The sequence below is a fragment of the Oryzias melastigma genome, linkage group LG11 (genome assembly GCF_002922805.2).
Source record: "Oryzias melastigma strain HK-1 linkage group LG11, ASM292280v2, whole genome shotgun sequence".
Classification (NCBI taxonomy): domain Eukaryota; kingdom Metazoa; phylum Chordata; class Actinopteri; order Beloniformes; family Adrianichthyidae; genus Oryzias; species Oryzias melastigma.
Window position 1 is genome coordinate 1568708 of NC_050522.1, and position 20841 is coordinate 1589548.

Sequence of the window (20841 nt, forward strand, 5' to 3'; positions counted from 1 at the left end):
ATGGCTCTGGAGGGCGGGACATCGGCGGGCTGTCCAGTGCCTCCCTCGCTTACTCTTTCATTCCTCCAATCAGCTGGGCGGAGGAGGAGCCACGAAGCACCAAACGCGATTCGCGTGACAAATTCGCGTGCCCCGCGCGGGGAATTTGCTGCTCGCGTCTTGTCAAAAAAAAGGTGTTTCTGAGCTACCAGCTCCGTCTGTGGATGTCTCTCTCAGAATGAATACACATATGATGTGGAGGAATACGTTTTTTGACCTGCTGGTTGTTCCTGTTAAATCAGAGCTCCTCAAGCTCCGAGCCGCAAACCTGTAGCCCGCCCCGCGCGGCGATCCGCAGCACCCGCCTGTCAAATGTGATCCTGAGCTTGGCTCGCACCTGTGTGCGCGTGTCTGTGAATTTTAAGGTTCACACACCGGCTGTGTCGGCGTGCATTCCAGTCCATGTAAACGTGAGTAGAAGTCCGATATTCTGCTACGTGGGTTTGCATGGAACCCCGATGGAAAGCGGCCCCCGAATGCGCATTGATGCAGCCGGCGCGCACGACCACCCCACACCTCCAATGAATGGAAGACACATAGATCAGATTTATTTAATGTGAGGAGTTCAACAAAAATCTACAAAAAATGAAATCCTTCAAAGATTTTCTCGGTACCGGAGCTTCTCTCTCTCTCGCTTCTTTCTCTAGTCAGTCAGTCAATATGTGGTTTCTTCAGTAATATATATCTGTTGAATGGTCATTATTATTATTTTAATTTATTACTGATTTATGGAAGTTTTTTAGTTCCATCAGACAGAATTTTTATTCTAAATTTTTATTCTGATTTTTCATTCTGAATTTTTTTAACCTCTGAATTTTTATTCTGAATTTTTTTCAACCCTTGCTTTTTAAACAGCAAAATTTTATGGTCCCAAAAATATTTTCTATCTAAAAAAAAATCAGTGTTTTTAATTTCAAGACTTAAAATTTCAATGGGTCAGAAATTCAACATAAAAAAAATTCAGTCTGATGGAACTAAAAAACTTCCATACTGATTTGCCTGCTTTTTAATTCATTATTTAATATATTTATTTATTTTATTCATTATTTGTGTTAAAAACAAAGATATTTGAGAACACTGGAATGTTTTATCAGCACTTTTCTTGTGAAAATCCTGATGCGGCCCGGCCTCACCCAGACTCTGCCTCCAGTGGCCCCCGGCTGAATTGAGTTTGAGACCCCTGATGTAGACCATATATGTCAAAGTCAAGGCCCGGGGGCCGGATCTGGCCCTCCAGATCATTTTACTACATTTTTATTAATGACCCGATGTTATCTTGTGCTCATTTCTAACTTGTATAATTTTGACAAAATCTATTTTTATAGAGGGTAAAATATTGAAAGTTATTTAAGGTTGAAGTTAATTTATTCTGGAATAATATTCCTGCCTTTTTATTATTGATAATCATGTTAAAAGTTAGTTTAAAAAATTGGCATTCTACTAGCAATTTAGACTTTTTTGGCATTGACAAAGATTTTTTAATCTATTTGAGCGTTTAGCTAATACTTCAGCTACGTGCTAGCTGTTTTGGCTAATTTAAGTTGTTTTCAGTTTTAAAAAAAATATATTTTTAAGTGTATCTATTTTTTCAGCTACATGCTAGATGTTTTGGCTAGCCAAAATTTTTTGGGGCTAATTTGGCATTTAGCTAATATTTTAGCTGGCTTGCAGCTTCAGTGTTTTTAGCGATCAATTTCAGCATCTTGAGCTATCAGCACTAACATCTTCAGAGGTCAAATTCAGTTTACAGCATTCATACTAGTATTATCACAGGTGATGCTAAATATCTAGTTCATAATTCTGTTAAAAAGTCGCAGTTTTAACAATGTAGTTTTAGAGTGTTTTATAAATGTTTATCCTGTTCGACCTGAGGTGTGTTTTGGATTTTGGCCCCTTGTGCGATCGAGTTTGACACCCCTGCTGTAGACTTGAGTTTTTGTTACCTGTTAAAAAATCTATTAATCTTTATAAATAATTATCTGTTTTTATTAACAGAGTTTAGGCTCACTATCTTTCAAACCATTTAAGTCCCACGCCAACTATATATTTTTTCTATTGTAAAATCGTTCCCATTGGACTTTTAGTTATGATTATGCCATTTTTAGACAAAATCAAAAAGTCTGTGACCACATATTTTTTGCAGCGTGGCAGGAATTCGTCACATATTCTCATCTGGATTGTAGGTGGGACGGTTGGCGCAGAAGCTAGCTCCACTAATGTCCCATCAGCTCTTTGTTTACACTCCCACGTTAGCTTATAGCACCTCACAAGCTCAAGCTAACATTAGTGATCGCAACATCAGAGCACAACTTTGAACCAGATTCCAGGCCACACACGGATCAATTTGTCCTCAAGTAGAGGGATCTGAATTAGGAATCTGAAACTGCTGGTTTCCATTGGCACCCTGATCCAACGCGATTTGAATAAAGGAATACTCAGTTTTAGTCTAAAATTCTTCATTGGAGCGAGTCTTTAACACTAGAGATGTGGCCGGTGACACATAAATACCCCACACCCTTGTCATACGGTAATTCTTCAACTGTTTAAGTGATCAATGTTGATCAGCTGATTTTGATGCAGAGAAAATTGTCTGCTTTGCATTAACATGTAAATATGTTCATTAAATTCATAATAATAATAATAAACTTTATTTATAAAGCACTTAAATTGCCCATTCAGACCCAAAGTGCTGTACAAAAAGGGGATAAAAACACATGAAGAATCAAATAAAATAATTCGATTTAAAGTGTACGATAAAATGCTTATAAAATTAAATTCTCAAAACAAAAACAAATAAAAAAACACATCACCAAAAAATAAATAAAAACACATTAAAAAGAGTAAATTGAGTGTAGAGGGATGAAAGAGAGGCGACCTCTTCACTGAGTATTAAAAACCAAATTAAAAAAGTTTGTTTTAAGAGAAGACTTAAAAACAGACCATGACGAGGACTCTCTTACACGAATTGGAAGATCGTTCCAGAGTTTGGGAGCGGCTGCCGCAAAGGCACGTTCCCCTCTAAGTTTGAATTTTGTTTTAGGAAATGTCAAAAGCAGCTGATCAGCTGATCTCAGAGGACGGGAGGGGACATAAGGCTGCAGCAGCTCAGAGAGGTAAACAGGTGCCGAGCTATGTAAGGATTTAAAAACAAATAAAAGGATCTTAAAATGAATTCTAAAATGAACAGGTAACCAGTGCAGTGAAGCTAAAACCGGGGAGATGTGATCATATTTACGCTTTCTAGTTAAAAGACGAGCAGCCGCATTTTACAGTTAAACAGCTAAAGTTTAACAGTTAAAGACTTAAAGTTTTCCTTGTTCTTCTCTCTGGTTTCTTCTTTTTTCCTGAATCAGGTTTTTTAGGCGTTTTTCCTTACCAGGAGGGTGGGTCTAAGGGCAGGGATAACCAGTTTTATTTAGTCTGTTTAGTCCTTTAGCTATTTTTTCATTTTTTATGACTATCTTCTGCTTCTGTAAAATTACGGCAAGAAGCCCAATGAGGCAAATTTTCTTTGTGATTTTGGGCTATATAAATAACATAAAATTGAATTGAATTAAGGTATTCTGTTACATCCTGCTGCTGCTGCACCTTTTCAACATGCCCTGCCCTTCTGCTCACCTGGCAGGTGAGGCAAATGATCTTAATCCGCACCTGTCAGGGAGCAGAGCAGGAGGAAGCTGGGGTTGAAGTTGAGGTGTGCTAGTTTTGTTTTGTTCTTTTTCCCCTCTTTGTCCTCAGCAGTCTTACATTGTCGAGTTTTGTTATTTTAGTTTGGGGTTGGTAGTCTTGATTTTGGGGCTTTGTTTATTTGCTTTCTTTAGGTAGTTTTGGTTATGCAACCATTAGCAGGGAGATGCTGACTGGGTCAGAGGCTCCCTGACTTATTTTATGTTGGGCCAAGGTTCCAATTCCTTTTGGTTTGTCTTTTTGTTTGAACCATCACACTAATTGTTTCATTTTGTTCTTTCCTTTGGGGAAACACAATTTCCTTTATTTAATAAACTGTGTTCCTTTTATTCCTACTAGTGTCGCCTTTTGTATTTTTCCCCCTGGGCCCGAACCAAGTTTGCCCAGGGGATGTAACATCAAAACAGGTAAAGACTGGGGCTAAAGCTATAATAACTATGTGCCATAATGTGATAATGCTCAACTGATGTCTGAACCGCACCATCAAATCACTCCTGCACAAGTTTTTCCACAGTGGATGGACCGACAACTATGCAACAGGCCCCCGCTGCTGTCAGGCTGATTAATACCTGCTCGGAGCAGGAGGAAAACACCTGAGATTTAATCAGAACGGCTAATGAAGGCTCCCACCATCACACACCAGATTCATCCATCAGGTTTTGAGCTTCTCATTATCAAGATAAATCCTTCCATCAAAACCCCAGTTGATGATCTGATTCACACCCTTCACAAAAAGTGGGTATAAGTATATATAAATATATTTCAGATCATGTGTATGTGTATTGTAAGAAGTATACCAACGGAACACTCCTTCCATCTAAAATGGAACAATTTAAGTTTAAATGATCTGTTCTACACTCACCTCACTACCTCTTTTACCTTCAGAACTGCCTTAACCTCCTGAGAGCTTGTGGGCACATATAGGGACTAGCCTATGGAAAAAGTGCTCCAAGGTATTTGTCAAAACTTGTTTACAAAAATTGCAGATAAGTTCTTGAATGTACCTGGAGGCTGTTCAAAATGACTTTCTGATCAGATCTGAAACAGCTGATCCAAATCTTTGAGTCTCACCTAGAAAAGTTAAAAACACAAAGTTCCAAAGTAGAAAGAAAGTGCTACAATAAAACAAAACAGAAAGCTTAACTTTAATACGAAAACAGCTGGTCAATCATAGAAACATTTTAACACCACAAACACATTGGTGCATGTCTGAATTATAAGGATGGTGGCAAACTATTGGGTTAACAATTTTTTTGAAATGAAGGAATCTTTTATGAAATGTTTCCACCACATCCAGGGTATCCCTAACCTTCCCGTAGATTAACATCAAGGTGAGGGCCCATGGACATCCTCTGGTTCCTCTGGTTCCACTGCTGCACCCCTGTGCCAGTTACCTTTTGCTTGAGTGGATCTTCATGTGTCTGTATGTGTGCAATTCATTTCTTTGGCCTTGTTTCTCGTGTGGCAGCGGCAACCTGCAACATTTGTGAGAGAACCTCCAGAAGGTTTTTAAAATGTTTCCGGTGTTCTTAACACCCTCATGAGAGAGGTAGACTCCTGCAGATGTGTGGAAAAACCTTTGAGTTATGTGAAACTCAAATGCATGGTTTCTGTGCTCTTTGACTCTGATTGGATTGTAGGAATAGAAATCAGTTTCGATTAATCGTTTCACTGCTACTATTCACACATATATTCACACACTGATTCACTGCAGAACACTGGCGCCAACCTACACCACCAGAGGCAAGATGGCGTTCAGTGTCTCCCCCAAGGGGGAGGCAAGGCGGGAATCGAACCTGCAATCTTCTGATGAGAGGTATTTGCACCATGGGTGCCTCTGAAAAGACTTGTAACCTAATTTAATTAATTATGTCTTAAAAAATGACAGTTTTTTAATTTTGGCTAAAAACTACATAAACCCAATAAAAAAATCACTGGGAATGACTTTACAAATGAAAAAACATATGGTTGGAGTGTGACTTTTAGTGGTCACATTTCATCAAAGTCTCCATTTTTTTTTTTAGATCATGTGACATCTCGTAGCAATTCAGTGAAGTCCAGGTTGATGTAAGTCTTGGTCTCCAGCAGAGGTTACAGTAAACCCCGTCATGCTTACTGCTGGAGTTTGGGAAGACTTCACTGTTAGGAGCTGCTGTTGATGCTAACAGAACTAGGTCGGGATGATGAGTGTTGTTCTAACAAAAGCCTCTCTGTTTGTGAGGGAAAGCAACCCAAAGCAGCACACAGACCTTCAGTTCTGAGCTGCCTGTGGATTAAAGATGATCAGTAAGGTGTCCTTGCTGGTGTGAGGATGTTTGTCTGCAGGGAACACTGGAACTCCACCTTTGCTGATGCTTTAAATCTGTACACTGAATTATCTTTGCTGCCGTTCCCAAACATGTTGGCAGTTTATGCTTTCTGTAGTAATATTACCTAACTGAGTACATTTACTGGGTTTGTCAAAGGAGAGCCAAAACCAAAGTGACTAAAACCAGTAACTCACCAGGACTTTTGGCTGCCATCTTCTCGGACTCTTTGGGTGTCCTGAAGAGCACGGGCTGACTTGGGGGGCTGCTCCCACCCATGCTAATGCTTTGAACGTGCACAATATACTCTGTGTCTTCATCCAGATCCCACAATGCACAGGAGCGCGTGGTGGTGTTCACCTCCTGGATGAACCTCAGCATGTGGACATCCTTCTTCTGCAGCAGCATCAGGAAAAAAAAAAACACATTATCTGATTATTAACGGGTTTCCACACAAACGTACTGATGTTTGCAAAGTCTGTCCGTCAGTAAATCTTCTGTACAACTGTTGATCGCTCCCTACAGATCTACAAACTTGATCTTTATCCTGTAAGAAAAAAATCCCAGGATTTAGGTTTAGATTTTCTGGTATTCCTGTTTGGGTCCAATTTGTGCTAATGACTACACGTCTGCCTGGGTTAACAGCAGGGAAAAAGCTTCAACCGAACCTCCTGGGCTCTTCTTCTACAATGCAATTAGGTTTAAAGGATTAAACGGCCTCTGTGCTTGTGTGCACTCTGCTAGAAACGCAGATTTTCACCTTGTGAAAGCTGTTTGCTGAGGTCAGCTGACACCTCACAGAGAAAGGCCCCTCAGGGATCTTTTATTTACCAAGCAATTATAGAAGACACACTTTAACATTTTAACATCAAATGTTTGTCTCGGTCGCTTCAACCCAAACTTTACATTTAAGAATTTCAAGCAAACTGGAGTAACTGAGTCTAGAGCAGAGGTGGGCAAATGTTTAGACTTTCAGGCTACAAAGGGGTCTAAAATTTGACAGAAGGTCCGGACTATAAGTAGATGTGTGGGCTGTTTTTGTAATCCACCTCGTAAGATAAAGAAAACAACATGGAAAATGGATGAACTTATGGACTTATGGTGATTGAAAATTACTTTAAAACAGAACTGTTTGTATTTAAAAAATTGTGTTTTTTGTGGTTGATGTCACTCAGGGAGAACACAAACTTACAGGAACTCCATGATCAAGTGGTGTTTGAAGAGTCGGAAAAAAGATTATCCAACTCTAAAAATGCAAATGAACATCGAAAAAACAACAAATCTACCAACACCATATAAATGCAGAATAACTTTCTGCACCCATAGACAAAGGTCAATGTGCTTGTTATGTATCAACAAGGAAACACCAGGATTATAGGAAAAAAAAAAAACATTATTAAGGATACACATCTCTCTCTCTATATATGTGTGTGCGTGTGTGTGTGTGTGTATAGATTGTGTGCCCTTGCGTATTTGCATTTCTTTATTCGCAGTTTGACCTATTTGCAGATTTTTTATTTCAGTCAGGGGACTCCTCCGGTTCATCAAAAAAACTCGAACAACTCAAAACGCTTGTATTAAATTTTTGCATCAGAAGGGGGTGCTGTGCTGCTGAGGTGTATCTCCGCACTCCAGGACGGGCTGTTTGTTGTGCAATACTCCATTGTTCTTTAATAAATGTTATACAAAATAGGATCAGAAGTGTTTTTGATGAGTATGAATCGGTAACAGACACCGACCGCGCGGGTGGGTCTCCGTTTCGCGGATTTGACATATTCGCGGATGACTCTCATCCCCAACCCCCACGAATAAAGAGGGAATACTAAATATATATGCCGGCTGGGTGGCTCAGTGGGCTAGTTGAAGGGCTGACATGCAGGAGCCCTGGGTTCGATTCCCAGGGTTGTCCACTGATCCACACCCACAGGGTTGTGTCAGGAAGGGCATCCGGCGTAAAAACTCTGCCAAATCACTGATGTGAAACAGTGGGTGCTGTTACGCTGTGGCAACCCCGAAAGGGATAAGCCGAAAGTGAACTACTACTATATATACATATACATGTGTATACACATATATATGTAGTAGTTCACTTTCAGCTTATCGGGGCAGAGTTTTTACGCCGGATGCCCTTCCTGACACAACCCTGTACTTGAGGGGCACAGGGACCCAGTTAGGCAGCAGCGTCAAGGGTCTTGTCTAAGGACCCAATCTGGGTTGGGATCAGTGGACAACCCTGGAATCGAACCCAGGGCTCCTGAGTGCCAGCCCTTTACCTAGCCCACTGAGCCACCCAGCCGCTATACACATGTATATGTATATACATATATACACACACAGGTATATGGGATTTGTCACCAGACAATAACTTAAGTGGCTGATATCAAGAAGTTCTACTAATGGCTAGAAAGGGCAGGACAGCACAGAAGCTCTGATCCTGGCAGCACAGGAACAAGCCCTGAGCACCAGAGCGTGTATATATATATAAGTATGTATATATATATATATATATATATATATATATATATATATATATATATGTGTGTGTGTGTGTGTGGGTGTGTGTGTGGGGGGGGGTGTTTGTGTGTGTATATACACACAAACACTCATGCACACACCCCTGTATACACACAAATTTACTCACACACACACATTTACACCCAACAAAACACATTCACGCCTGTGTTAAAATTTACACACATATTCACAGGCTGATGGAGGTGGCATACAAGGTGCTAACCAGGTTCCTGGGAGGAATGTGGGGTTTATTGTCTTCCCCAAAGACACAAATAAGTAGGAACCAAACCTCAGAGAGTCACTGCTTTCCATTTGCGCCACAGCTACAGGCATTTATGAAGACTAAACTCAATACCTTTGGAGCGCTAAGCTAACAGAAGTTTGCAAATATAATCTGTATGGAGATGTGGCATTAGACAGAGCTGTGAATTCCTCCATCAGAACAAAATTCATCTGAACACGTTTTAACCTGATTTCCTTGTGTTGGGAATAAGTCTTTGTGTTCTGGTACCTGTTGGGTGATAGCAAACCCAATGACCGGGTCCCCCTCTAAGATTTCCCACGTCACCACTGCAGAGTTGACCCCCAGCTCTCTGATGGTCACATTAAGTGGAGCTGACAGCACCGTGTCTGACAGAGAAAAGAGAAAAGTCATTAACATTCATCCAAACAGCAGCTGGATATGTGAACACTCCCCATCACTCTGAACTTGTCCTCTGAGCTCATCTTCTCTCTGTCTCCTACAGTTTGATCCTTCTGCTTTCATTCATGTCAGATCTAATTACCCACAAAGGTTTCTTGGTGTTGTTGGCGTCTCTGTTTTTCTCTTGGATTTTGTTCTTCCCTCCCGCACACATCCTGTCGCTGTATGACTCATGAACCTGTGTAGCTGCTGTAGGCCCTTTATCCTGATGTTCGATCCAGCAAATAACAAACCAGAATGTAATGCAGCTTATGAGGATCAAATCTGCTGTTGTGTGCTGAGATTGTTAGGTGAAAGAGATGTTTGGGTGTGAGGCTCTCAGAGAGCGAGCCGGGAACAAGTCACGGTCCTCCGCCATCAAAGTCAGAAGCCGATTTGCAGTGAGTCTCGACAGAGGAACATCACAGACAGACCGTGACGCTGAGCGCAAACAAACACATAAATACACAGCTGCCTAACAGTAACTGTGGCGATTTTTCTTATCTGGAAATTGAACGGACTCTTTTCAGTTTCATAAAAGCCAGACACATGCTTTAATTTCATCAGAACTTTATTCTATATCACTCAGGTTTGCGTTTTATTTGATTTTCTAAAACATGTTTCTAAAACAAAACTTCACCTTTTTATTAAATAAAACAAAAAAGACATTTTTGCGTATTTAAATTTAACCCTTCAACACAAAATCTTTAACGTAGTATAACTTTTCAACTGTTAACACGATAATTCCAGCAGATTCTGAAGGAGAAAAGCGGCTCACTTTTCTCCTTCAGAATCTGCTGAAATTATCATGATAATAGTTTAAAAGTCACAGCAAATCAAAGAACACAAACACTGGAGCTCTAGCGTTAAAGGGTAATTGAAGGCTAGCTCTGAAGCTACGATCACACTGCTATCAGAAACTTGCATTTAAGCGACTATTTCCAATGAAACGTCTATGATAATGCGTTCAAAACTTCATCATTATTTATGCTCTACATACAAATGTGGCCATTGAATGTGTTGAATTTTGAGTTATTGTATTTTCTCAGCTTCAGAATCCACTGGATTTGTGTAGTTCGAAGAACGTGTGTTATTTCCCCAGTGTTAACCCTTTAACTATCTAAAAATAGGGGAAAAAACACCTTAAAAGATATTTTTTCTGCTGCTTGCTGCCTTGGTACGGAGCCCCTAAAGAGACAAAGTAAAAAAAAAAAAAATTAAGTAAAAACTTTTTTTTTCAAAAATATTTAGTAATAAAAAGTCAAGTAATTAAAAAAATTTCTGGTTACTAACCAAAAGCTGTTCTAGTCACAAATTGATGTGCAGCAGTTACTATCTGGAGCGTATCTGTTACTAATCAATTTTTTATTTTTTTTATTAGTATTTCAGATTATGTAAAAAAAAAAGACTTCCATTTTTTTTTCTTCAATTTCCCCTTTGGGAGTGTGTACCCTGGGGAGTATTACAGTCAATCAATATTTGAAAAAGAAATGCTTTCTAAATGTTTCTCACCAATTGGTTGAGCAAATAGATGAATAGGCAAAGAGCATGTGATGTTGCCATCAGTTTTTGATTTTTTGTTAATACATGACCATGGACTCAAACCTCCGGTGAGTTTCAGAGCAGACATTCAGTAACTACACCACTGAGCTGGTGAAAATATCAGGAGAAAACCCATGAGAGACATGAAAGTGGAAACTTGTAAACTCCATGCAGAAAGGAACCAGCTGGGATTCAAACCATAGCCTTCTCACTGTGAGGACAGAGTGCTAACCACTACAGCACCTGGCACCCTGACATTTAATCTTTAAAATGTTTGAGGTGTTTTTTCAACATTTAGGCACAAAAATATTTTTTTTTCCTGCAAACATGCAGTTGTGCTGATAAGATTACATACCCTAGAAGAAATTGTGATTTCTTGATCATTTTTTCTTAGAATTTGAATGAAAACACCAAAACTTTTTCCCCTCATAGTTAGTGGTTGGGTGAAACCAATTGTAATAAAAAAAAAAACTCTTTTTAAATCACGATGACAAGATACGGGAGGAAAACTCTCTTCATCTCAGAGGATGCACACGGGACGCACTTGGACAGTTTAGCATGACAACAATCCAATTCCAGCTGTCATTGGGTCCAACAGAATCAGGTGAAGGTTCTGGAGTGGTTCTCAGTCTCCTGACCTCAATATTATTGATCCACTCTGGAGAGATCTCAAACAGGCAGTTCATGCAAGACAGCCCAAGAACTTAAAGGAATTTGAGGATTTCTGCCATGAAGAATGAACTGATTCACCATTAGAGAAAATAAAGAAGTTCATCCACAACGACCAAGATGTTATTGACACAAAAGGAGGCAATAGAAGGTATGAAGAACTGGGGGTATGTCAACTTTTGAATAGGGTCATATGTGAAGTTTCTGTTGTCATTATGATTAAAATAGTTAACTCTGTTGTTTAATAATAAATTGCTTAATCCAACCAACTGAGAAAGTGTTATTATTTATATATGAAAAATAGTGTAAAATTCTTAATTTCTTCCATCTTTTACCACCAAATCCTAAAGCTTTCAGAGCAGAAAAGGTCCTGATCAAAAATAAATAAATAAGATAATAATCAAACAAACAAACAAACAAAGATTTCAAAAGATGAGATCAGTGCACCATGACATGCACACATTTGACATTCTCTTGTCAACAAATGAGTGACCGTTTATCCTCCTGCACTGACACACAAAAGGCCAAGCAAGCTATCCATCCAGAAGTGTCTGGACCAACAGAACCGGCTGCTCTCATGTCCAGCCTGAAGAAGACAGACAAACCCCTGCAGGATAAAGGCCACCGGATCTTATCGGCAGACTGGAGCTTTTCAAAGGACTGTCTGAGATCTTTCAGCTTATCATCAGATCACTGTCGACGTGATATTTTCTTTTGAACACAATCTGATCAAGTACGGTAAGGATGATACATCTTTTTAGTACATTTGATCTGTTTAGGACCAATAATTGAGCTTAAAGTGTGCAAATAAACATTTTTCACATTTATTTCCCAGCATAGAGAATACTCCTTATGAATTAGCTACATATGATTTTAAAGAAAAAGCTTCACTTTATCATTAATTGAAAAACAAATAATCCTCTGATTAAGTTTTCCACATTTTAAGGGAATATTTTGGATTATTATTAATAGTACAAACCAATTCTGAAACAACAAAATACAAATATTTATCTGGAATTTCTTGCAAAAGTTTGAATGCAGGTTCATGTCAGCCATGTCTGGCTTCACAGCTTCAATGAAAATGAGCCCGCTCGTCCATCCGCTCACTTGCGCCACCGAAATGCGCATGCATGTGCCGACGCATCGAATCAACCTGTGGTCCAACTCACCGGCTCGGACAGAGGAGACGAAGCCCAGCAGGAGCAGCGGCAGCGCCGCGGACGAGCCTGGTGGTTGAGCCATCCTCCTGCTTCTGCTTGCGAGGCTTCACATCCTGCGCGGCCCATTGATGATGCAGCATCTAAAGCGGGGAGAGCAGCATGGACACGGGGATCCTCAACTTGGAGTCTGCAGCGGCGGAGGCGCGACAGCAAGAGACGGTGCGGGGGAGGACAGGGGGAGGGGGTGATGCCCGGCTGCAGGTGTAGGCAGATGGATGATCCTCAGACCACCCGCAGGCGCTCCGTCCTGCAGCGTGCGTGCAGAAGATGCTACTAGAGGAGAGGAGAGCGCAGCGGAGCGGGAGCGCGCAAGTGCTGCGGGGCTCAACCCCCCCTCCCGCACCAGGAAAGCCCAGCAACCTGACGTACCTGACATGAACGTGCGGCTGATGAACGCTTCGTGACATGGAAGATCTAACGAACTTTAAAAAGAGCTCTTAGTACATAAAGGATTCTACAAACTTTTAGGCGATACAGTCGGATTCTTTTGCCCAAAACACTAAAATCGAGATATTTCTCTTTCATATGGAAGTTAAAGTTATAAATAATAATGTATGGGGGGGGATCCGGCCCTCCAGATCATTTTATTTTATTGTTATTAATCGCCCGATGTTATCTTGCATTCATTACTGACTGCATAATTTTGACAAAATATATTTTTATGTAGAGTAAAATGTTTACAGTAATTAAATTTAAGTTGATTTATTCTGGAATAATATACCTGCCTTTTTATTATTCCTAATTATCTTAAAAAGTTACAGTTTCAAAGTTTAGAAAATGTTCATTCTGCTAGTCTTTTGGACTATTTTTTCATTTACTTAGATTTTCTAGGCTATTTGTGAGTTTAGCTAATATTTTAGCTACATGCTAGCTGTTTTGGCTTATTTGGGCTTTTTCAGTTTTTCATGATATTTTAAAATTTAGCTATTTTTCAGCTACATGCTAGCTGTTTTGGCTAACCTAAGGTTTTTTTTTTTTGGCTTATTTGGCATTTACCCAGATTGTTGAGGGTGGTTGTTGCCCAACAGAACCTGGTTTGTTTAAAGGGGCCATACCATGATTTTCTTAAGCCTTTCAGAGTGAACTATATCCATATATATGATCATATATTACTTCAGAACACTAAAAAAAGTTATTTATGAAATATTTGCTACTTTTCGTGAGTTTTTCCCTACTCGGAGGTAAACGGCTCGATTCCTGAAGCTCCACCTGCCACTGCGTGTGGCTGCTGTCCATTTCATGACATCATCCTAGAGCCCTTGGCCTAATCCGAATACTTCCCTTCCCCTCTATTTAAGGGGGCAGTTGAAGTCCAAGTGTGTCCGGGAAATTAATTTTTTAAATCCGACTCTCCAAATGAAGGGATATATAGCCGTCTGCCGTGAGGGTAAACCGCGTCGTGCTGAGAAACGCTTTTCTTCACGTGGGCGTGCTCTTGACCATGGAATTTACATTTAAATGTAAGTAATGATTTTCTGATGTCGCATTACCTTTGTAAAAAGTTATAAAATCGCTGTTGTTATGTTTATTCAAGCGCTGGAAGCATTGCGCTAATGCTAGCGGACCGGCGATTATTGGTGGTGTAATCGAATGAAAGTGATGTCCGAAATATGACACGCTATTATTTCATAACTCTCCGTTTGGAGGGGCAAACGAAGGCGAAGGGAAGAATTCAGATTGGGTCTTTCTGTCTTCGTTTCTGCCACAAAAATAAACTGTATTAAATTTTTTCCAAAGATGGATGCACACACAATATATCTGTCTTTAGCAGGCCCGGTCATCACTGCACTGGTTACACAACACAAATACACTCGACGTCTGCACAACTGTGCCCGCAAACCAGTACCGGTGCGGTACCGGGATGCGTACCACATCGGTACCCTAACCCTGACCGTAACTCAGTACTGCAACCTACGCGGTACCAGACAGTACTGAAACCGCGTGCCTGGTAACACGCGGGTACACTACCAGATGTGGTACCGGTTTGTGGACCGGGATAGGGTACCGGTATCCTCAGGACCAGTACCTTGTACCTTGCCTGGTACTGCGTCTGACAAAGCTTCTGGAGCCTTGGTTTAAATGGAACAGCCAGCACGTCAAAAAACGACGAGTTGGGGACACCCAAAACGTCAAAAAACCAATCGTCAAAGTGTGACGACTTAGGAATGAGAATGTGTTGGGTACTGGCAGAAACAGAATTTTGGTTCGGACCCATCCTAAGTAAAAACTAAGTAGTACATGTCTTATAATAACAAAAACCACAAGGCTGGCTTAACAGTAAAACATGAGCTGGTTCTTGCAAAAATCTTGTTTTTTTTGTCTCAAAGTGTGCTGCGCTGCCGACTAGCAGTCAGGGGTTTAAGTGGAAAGCAAAAGTAAGACGCTGAAAGATGACTGTAAATATTTACTTAAATATCGTTTGTCAGCATTTTAAATCAATACAAGCATTGCCAAACAAAATATCTCGATATATCACACTATGGATTATCCCCAACACCTCTTGTGTTGATCTTCTGAGATTGTTTCTCCATTGCTGCTCCATGACTCACAGCTCAGACCTCTGAACAGCTTCAATCTTTAAAAACATTAGTGCGAGTACAATTCCACTCATGTTAGAAACCTGCTTCAAACCTCCCATCATTTTAGACTTTAGTGTCATCCCTTATCTCTGGGTTTGTCTATACATTACAGTGTTAAATGGAACATAACTGGAAGTCAAATGTCAGTATTTTTCTTTATCCACGTTCACCTCGTTAGCAGTAAACAGGAGCCCTTTTCCCTGCCGTCTTTATAGCATCTGTGTTTAATTCACATGATCATGGAGGAGTTGCAGATTACAGATCAATACGCGATTAACATTCCAAACAGAAGCTTGATGTCTAACGAGAGTCCTTCTTCCAAACACCTGCTTTGCTCTTCATAGACTCGAAAGGTTACAAGGACGATTTTTGATGACGATAATCATATTTCTCTGCTCTGACTGACAGTTTTATCACTTGATGGAGTTTCAGATGAGGCAAGTCTCCTTCAGGCCACTTCCCGTTCACAGAAACATTCCTCTGTTATCCTCATTAACAGGAGACACAGGCACATTTGCTGGCTTTGTGCATTTCCTTATTTTAAATAATCTTGGAAGAAAAATATTCCAATAAAAGTCTATGTAAACGTGCATATATACATGTTTTGGGCTACGGCGTTCAAAACTCTCGCAATCATGCATACCAAATCATGTTTTTAAGTCAATTTCAATGAAAACTGAAAGTTAAATCAGTTAAAATGTAACCAATCAGAGGGTCAGATTTGGTAGTGACGTATGTATAGTGTCCAACTCTTTGAAAACAAGGGAGAAATGTGTCAAAATGCAGCAGACCAGGCTTGATCACATTAATGAGAATAATCACTAGAGGTGACACGCAGACTTTTTACTATTTTCCAAGATACATAATAATTTTGGAATGGTATAAAAACAATGAGACATGGTTTAGCAGACACACTAACATGACCATAAAATGATTAATTTTGGTCCGATTCTGAAAACAAAAAATTCTGACCATCCGAAAAATAATTCCCAGGTCTTGGTAATAATGTTACAAAGTGCAACAAATGAACGACATTTCAAACTCTTTAGGTTATTATATAGGAAACACATCGCATACCTAATGCATGGATGTGATTTTATTCAAATCTGCACACAGACTGAGATTTACACAAACTGTTAGACTCCTCTTTCTGTGTATATAAACGGATTGGTAGGTAGCCAACATCGCCGTAGACTGCTAGCACCTGTTGTATAGAGGTCGGTCCACGCCCGGATCAGCGCCACACGGTCCGACTGAGAGCAGTGCAGTGAGCATCCACGGCCCCCGGAGCGGCAAGGTCTGGGTGGAGTCCGCTTTAAAGCATACAGCGGCCAGGACTTATAAAGCCAGAGCTGGTCGAGACAATTAAAATAAATAAATAAATGTGATTTTGTGTGTATCAGTTGATTGGTGCGTACTTTTTAAAGATTTTTATGTGAAGTTATTCTTAAGTTGTTCTAAGTTTATGCTGTGCATGTGTAAATTGTGTTTTGTATTTTTTATATGAGGTAATTTTTTGTCCCTTTTGTCTCCATATTAACAGCTTTAAAACTGCTTTCTTCTTCTCTTTCTATCTCAGTGTTCAGCTTTCTGCACATTACTGCCTCCGCAGGTGGAGACTAGAAATGCAGCTCCTTTTTGAGCCAGTGCCTTGTTTAGTTCTAATATTTTTATCATACATTAAGGTATAATTCTCTCTTTAAATTTACTGTTTTAAAATAAATGTGTTATTCTAATTTTTGGAAGTGGACAGTAAAGTTCTGTTCTGTGAACATTTTCAATGCCAGTAACTCAACGCTGCTGACAGTACTTTCAAGACAAAATCATTCACCCTTTCAACTCATCTGAGGAACAAATAACACTGATTAGATCCAGATTATATTGAGAGATGACTATATTAGCTCACTGACTTGAAGCTGAAGTAGTTAGATTGATGGATTATCCTTCATCATTTGTTTAATGAAAACTTCTCTGCTGAAAAGTCTGCTTCTTGTGGAATCGGGGCTGTGCACGATGACAGCACACGTAAAGACATTTAAAGTGGCCTTCATGTATCTGAGGCTGTCGGGAGAACCGCAGCTTCCTCACAGAGGCGTCATCGCTCTTCTCCGTTGACCTCCACTGTCCTTGGAGCTGTTTAATTACACCGCTCGGAAGAGGAATATTTATGATGAGAACTTACAAATGACAATGATGGAGGGTCACAGGCCAAATGATGTGAGAAATGAAAGAGGAAAATGGACAAAAAAACCCCAGAAATTTAGAATATTGGAGGAGAGGAGCGACTGTCCTGAAGTCACCCTGAGGCCAGGACGTTCTGCTCAGCATGCAGGCTCCTCTGCAGTGTCACACATGCCCTTCCACGTGTTGACCACGCAGAAATGGAAAATGCATAGTTAACAATCTCTGGGATGCTGATCTTGTCTCTCGTTGCAGTGTTGCTCTATTTCAAAGCTCTTGAGAATAAACAGATTCACTGCTACCCCTAACATAAGCACGGAGAGGGGGGGCACCATCTGTTAGAACTGACAGCAAAAGGTGGAAAATGTCTGAAATTAAATTTTTCATCAGAAATAAACCACAAAATAAAACAACCCAGCCAGCAAGACCAAGTGGGTTCCGCATGGTTTAAAAGTGGGCAAAAACTGTGGCCCTAATTGGGTTAGTCTGCAGTTTCTGTGGTGGCCTCACCTGTGTTTGCCCACATTGACTTAAATTAACAGTCAGTGGGTTAGCTCGCTACACTAGCCAGCTGCCCAATGGACAGCGTAGCGTGCTAGCAAGCTCTGCTTTAGTATGCTAATGAGCTACACTGTAGCATGATAGCGAACTCTACTGTAGTATGTTCACAGTACACTGTAGTGTACTGCATGCTAGCAAGCTAAATTGTATTGAGCTATCAAGCTGTGCTGTATCGAGCTAGAAAACCCTGCTGCATTGAACTAGCGAGCTACGCTGTATCGAGCTAGCAAGCTCCACTGAATCAAGCTAGTAAGCTCCGCTGTATCGAGCTAGCAAGCTCCACTGAATCAAGCTAGCAAGCTCCGCTGTATCGAGCTAGCAAGCTCCACTGAATCAAGCTAGCAAGCTCCGCTGTATCGAGCTAGCAAGCTCCACTGAATCAAGCTAGCAAGCTCCGCTGTATCGAGCTAGCAAGCTATACTGAATGGAGCTAGCGAGCTCCGCTCTATTGAGCTAGCAAGCTCCACTGCAGCATGCTAGTGAGTTACACATCAGCATGCTAGCAAGCTCCACTGTATTGAGCTAGCAAGCTCCGCTCTATTGAGCTAGCAAGCTCCACGGTAGTATTGAGCTAGCAAACTCCACTGTAGCATGCTAGTGAGCTACACTGTATGATGCTGGTGAGCTACACTGTAGCGAGCTAGTGAGCTCTGCTGTATTGACCTAGCAAGCTCGACTTTATTGAGCCAGCAAGCTCTGCTGTATTTGGCTAGCGAGCTCCACTGTAGCATGCTAGTGAGCTACAATGTAGAATGTTAGTGAGGTGTATTGAGGTAGCAAACTCAGCTGTTTGAGCTAGCAAGTTCCACTGTATTGAGCTAGTAAGCTCTGCTGTATTGAGGTAGCAAACTCAGCTGTATTGTTCTAGCGAGCTCCGCTGTATTGAGCTAGTGAGCTTCGTTGTCCACCAAGCTGCTGGATAGCACAGTGAGCCAACCCACTGAGTTCCTACTTAAACCAGTGTGGGCAAACACAGTTGGGGCCACAACAAAAACTGCAGACAAACTCAATTGGGCCCACACTTTCTGACCACTTTTAAACCATGTGGGGCCCACTTGGCCTTGCTGGCTGGGAGCATTAAGGCATTTGAGATACATTTTTCTTGGAACTCAAAATGCTACTGCACTGATTTCACGCATAATCTTAGCAAAACTTAGAAGTGGACTTGACCGACCTGCTGTTCAGAGACAGTGTGAGTGTCAGTAAAATGATTGTCAGTTTTATCTTTCATGACTCGCCAATTTAAAGGGGCCATTCTTTTGAGCTTTTAAGTACATTATTCTGTTCATTCTACCCTATAAAGAACCCCAAAAGTGGTATTTTGATCCATTCACGTATTTCTGAGTAATCTAAAAACCTGCCATCTCTGCAGCAGCCCCTCCCAAACCCACAAAAATGAGCGGGTCCTCACATGCTTACATCATAGATTGAGGACAACCCCTTTCAGGAAGAGTCTGCACTGCCAGCTTCGCCCCCAGGCCAACACCAACACACACCCACTATCTCCGTGGAGCTTAAGGTGATCATCAGCAGTGTTGTTATTTTAGCATCAACTCTGAGAGGATGTGGTCCCTCTTGCATCTAATCTGCAGAGAAAACAACACCTCCTAAGACAATGTCTTAGGAGGGAATGTTTTTAGGTTGCAAGAGATTTATGAGTTTGTTCAAACTTCCAAAAGAAGAAATTTTTTTGTCAGTAATCACTTCTGTTTGGTGCAGTGCAAGTCACGGGTTGTTCCTCTTTCCCATTCCCCTCCATAGGAGCGGCAGAGAGTTGAGATTCCAGTGCTGTGCTCCGGTTCTTGGCAGCAGACCTCGCCTCCGGCTCGTCCTGGCAGCGGACCTCGCCTCTGGGTTGTCTTGGCAGTGGACCTCGTCCCTGGCTTGTCTTGGCAGAGGACCTTTGGCTCATCTTGGCAGTGGACCTTGCCTCAGACTCATCTTGGCAGTGGACTTCGTCCCTGGCTTGTCTTGGCAGAGGACCTTTGGCCCATCTTTGCAGTGGACCTTGCCTCAGACTCATCTTGGCAGTGGACCTCGCCCCTGGCTTGTCTTGGCAGAGGACCTTTGGCCCATCTTTGCAGTGGACCACACCTCCGGCTTGGGGTTTAGTGCTGAAGGATTTAAGAGGCAAACTGAACATGCAATCAGACCGTTCAAAGGTCTTCCTTAGGAAAATGGTCAGAGGCATTTTAATCCTTTAATACCTGAGGTGTCGTCGGTGATGCTTAAACAAAAAATCTTTAACATATTGTAACTTTTCAACTATGATAATTTCAGTAGATTCTAAAGGAGACTTCTCTTCTTCTTTCTCCTTTAGAATCAACTGGAATTATCATGTAAATCAGGGGTGTCAAACTCAATCGCACAGGGGCCAAAATTCAAAACACACCCATAGATATATAGCATTACCTGCGATAATGCTAGTGTAAATGCTGTAAGCTGAATTTGGCTGCTGAAGATGCTAGTGCTAATAACTGAAGATGCTGAAATTCATAGCTAAAAAAGTGGAAGCTGATTGCTGAAAACGCTGAAGCTGATAGCCAGCTAAACTATTACCTAAATGCCAAACTATCCCAAAAAACTGAAGAAAAAAAAACTTAGGTTAGCCTAAACAGCTAGCATGTAGCTGAAAAAATAGCTAAACTTCAAAATACCCTAAAAAACTGGTACAAAACTAAATTAGCCAAAACAGCTAACGTGTAAATATTAGCCTAACTTCAACTTAGCTTAAAAAACATAGTAAATGCCAAAATGGTCCAAAAAGCTAGCAGAATGCCAATTTTAAAAACTTTAAAATCTTAATTTTTTACTCATGATTATGAATAATAAAAAGGCAGGAATATTATTCCAGAATAAAT

General features: G+C 40.8%; 1 protein-coding gene across 1 annotated transcript in view; it reads right to left on the bottom strand.

Moving 5' to 3' along the window:
* Positions 1–20841, bottom strand: part of fndc5b (fibronectin type III domain containing 5b) — a 36205-nt gene that overhangs the window by 12796 nt on the left and 2568 nt on the right. Inside the window, exons 3-5 of the mRNA XM_024257930.2 lie at positions 12609–12739; positions 9058–9176; positions 6230–6428 (exon numbers count right to left, since the gene is read on the bottom strand). Of these exons, the coding sequence (XP_024113698.1) occupies positions 6230–6428; positions 9058–9176; positions 12609–12681 (391 nt within the window). The 5' untranslated portion in view covers positions 12682–12739. The remainder of the gene's footprint in view (positions 1–6229; positions 6429–9057; positions 9177–12608; positions 12740–20841) is intronic.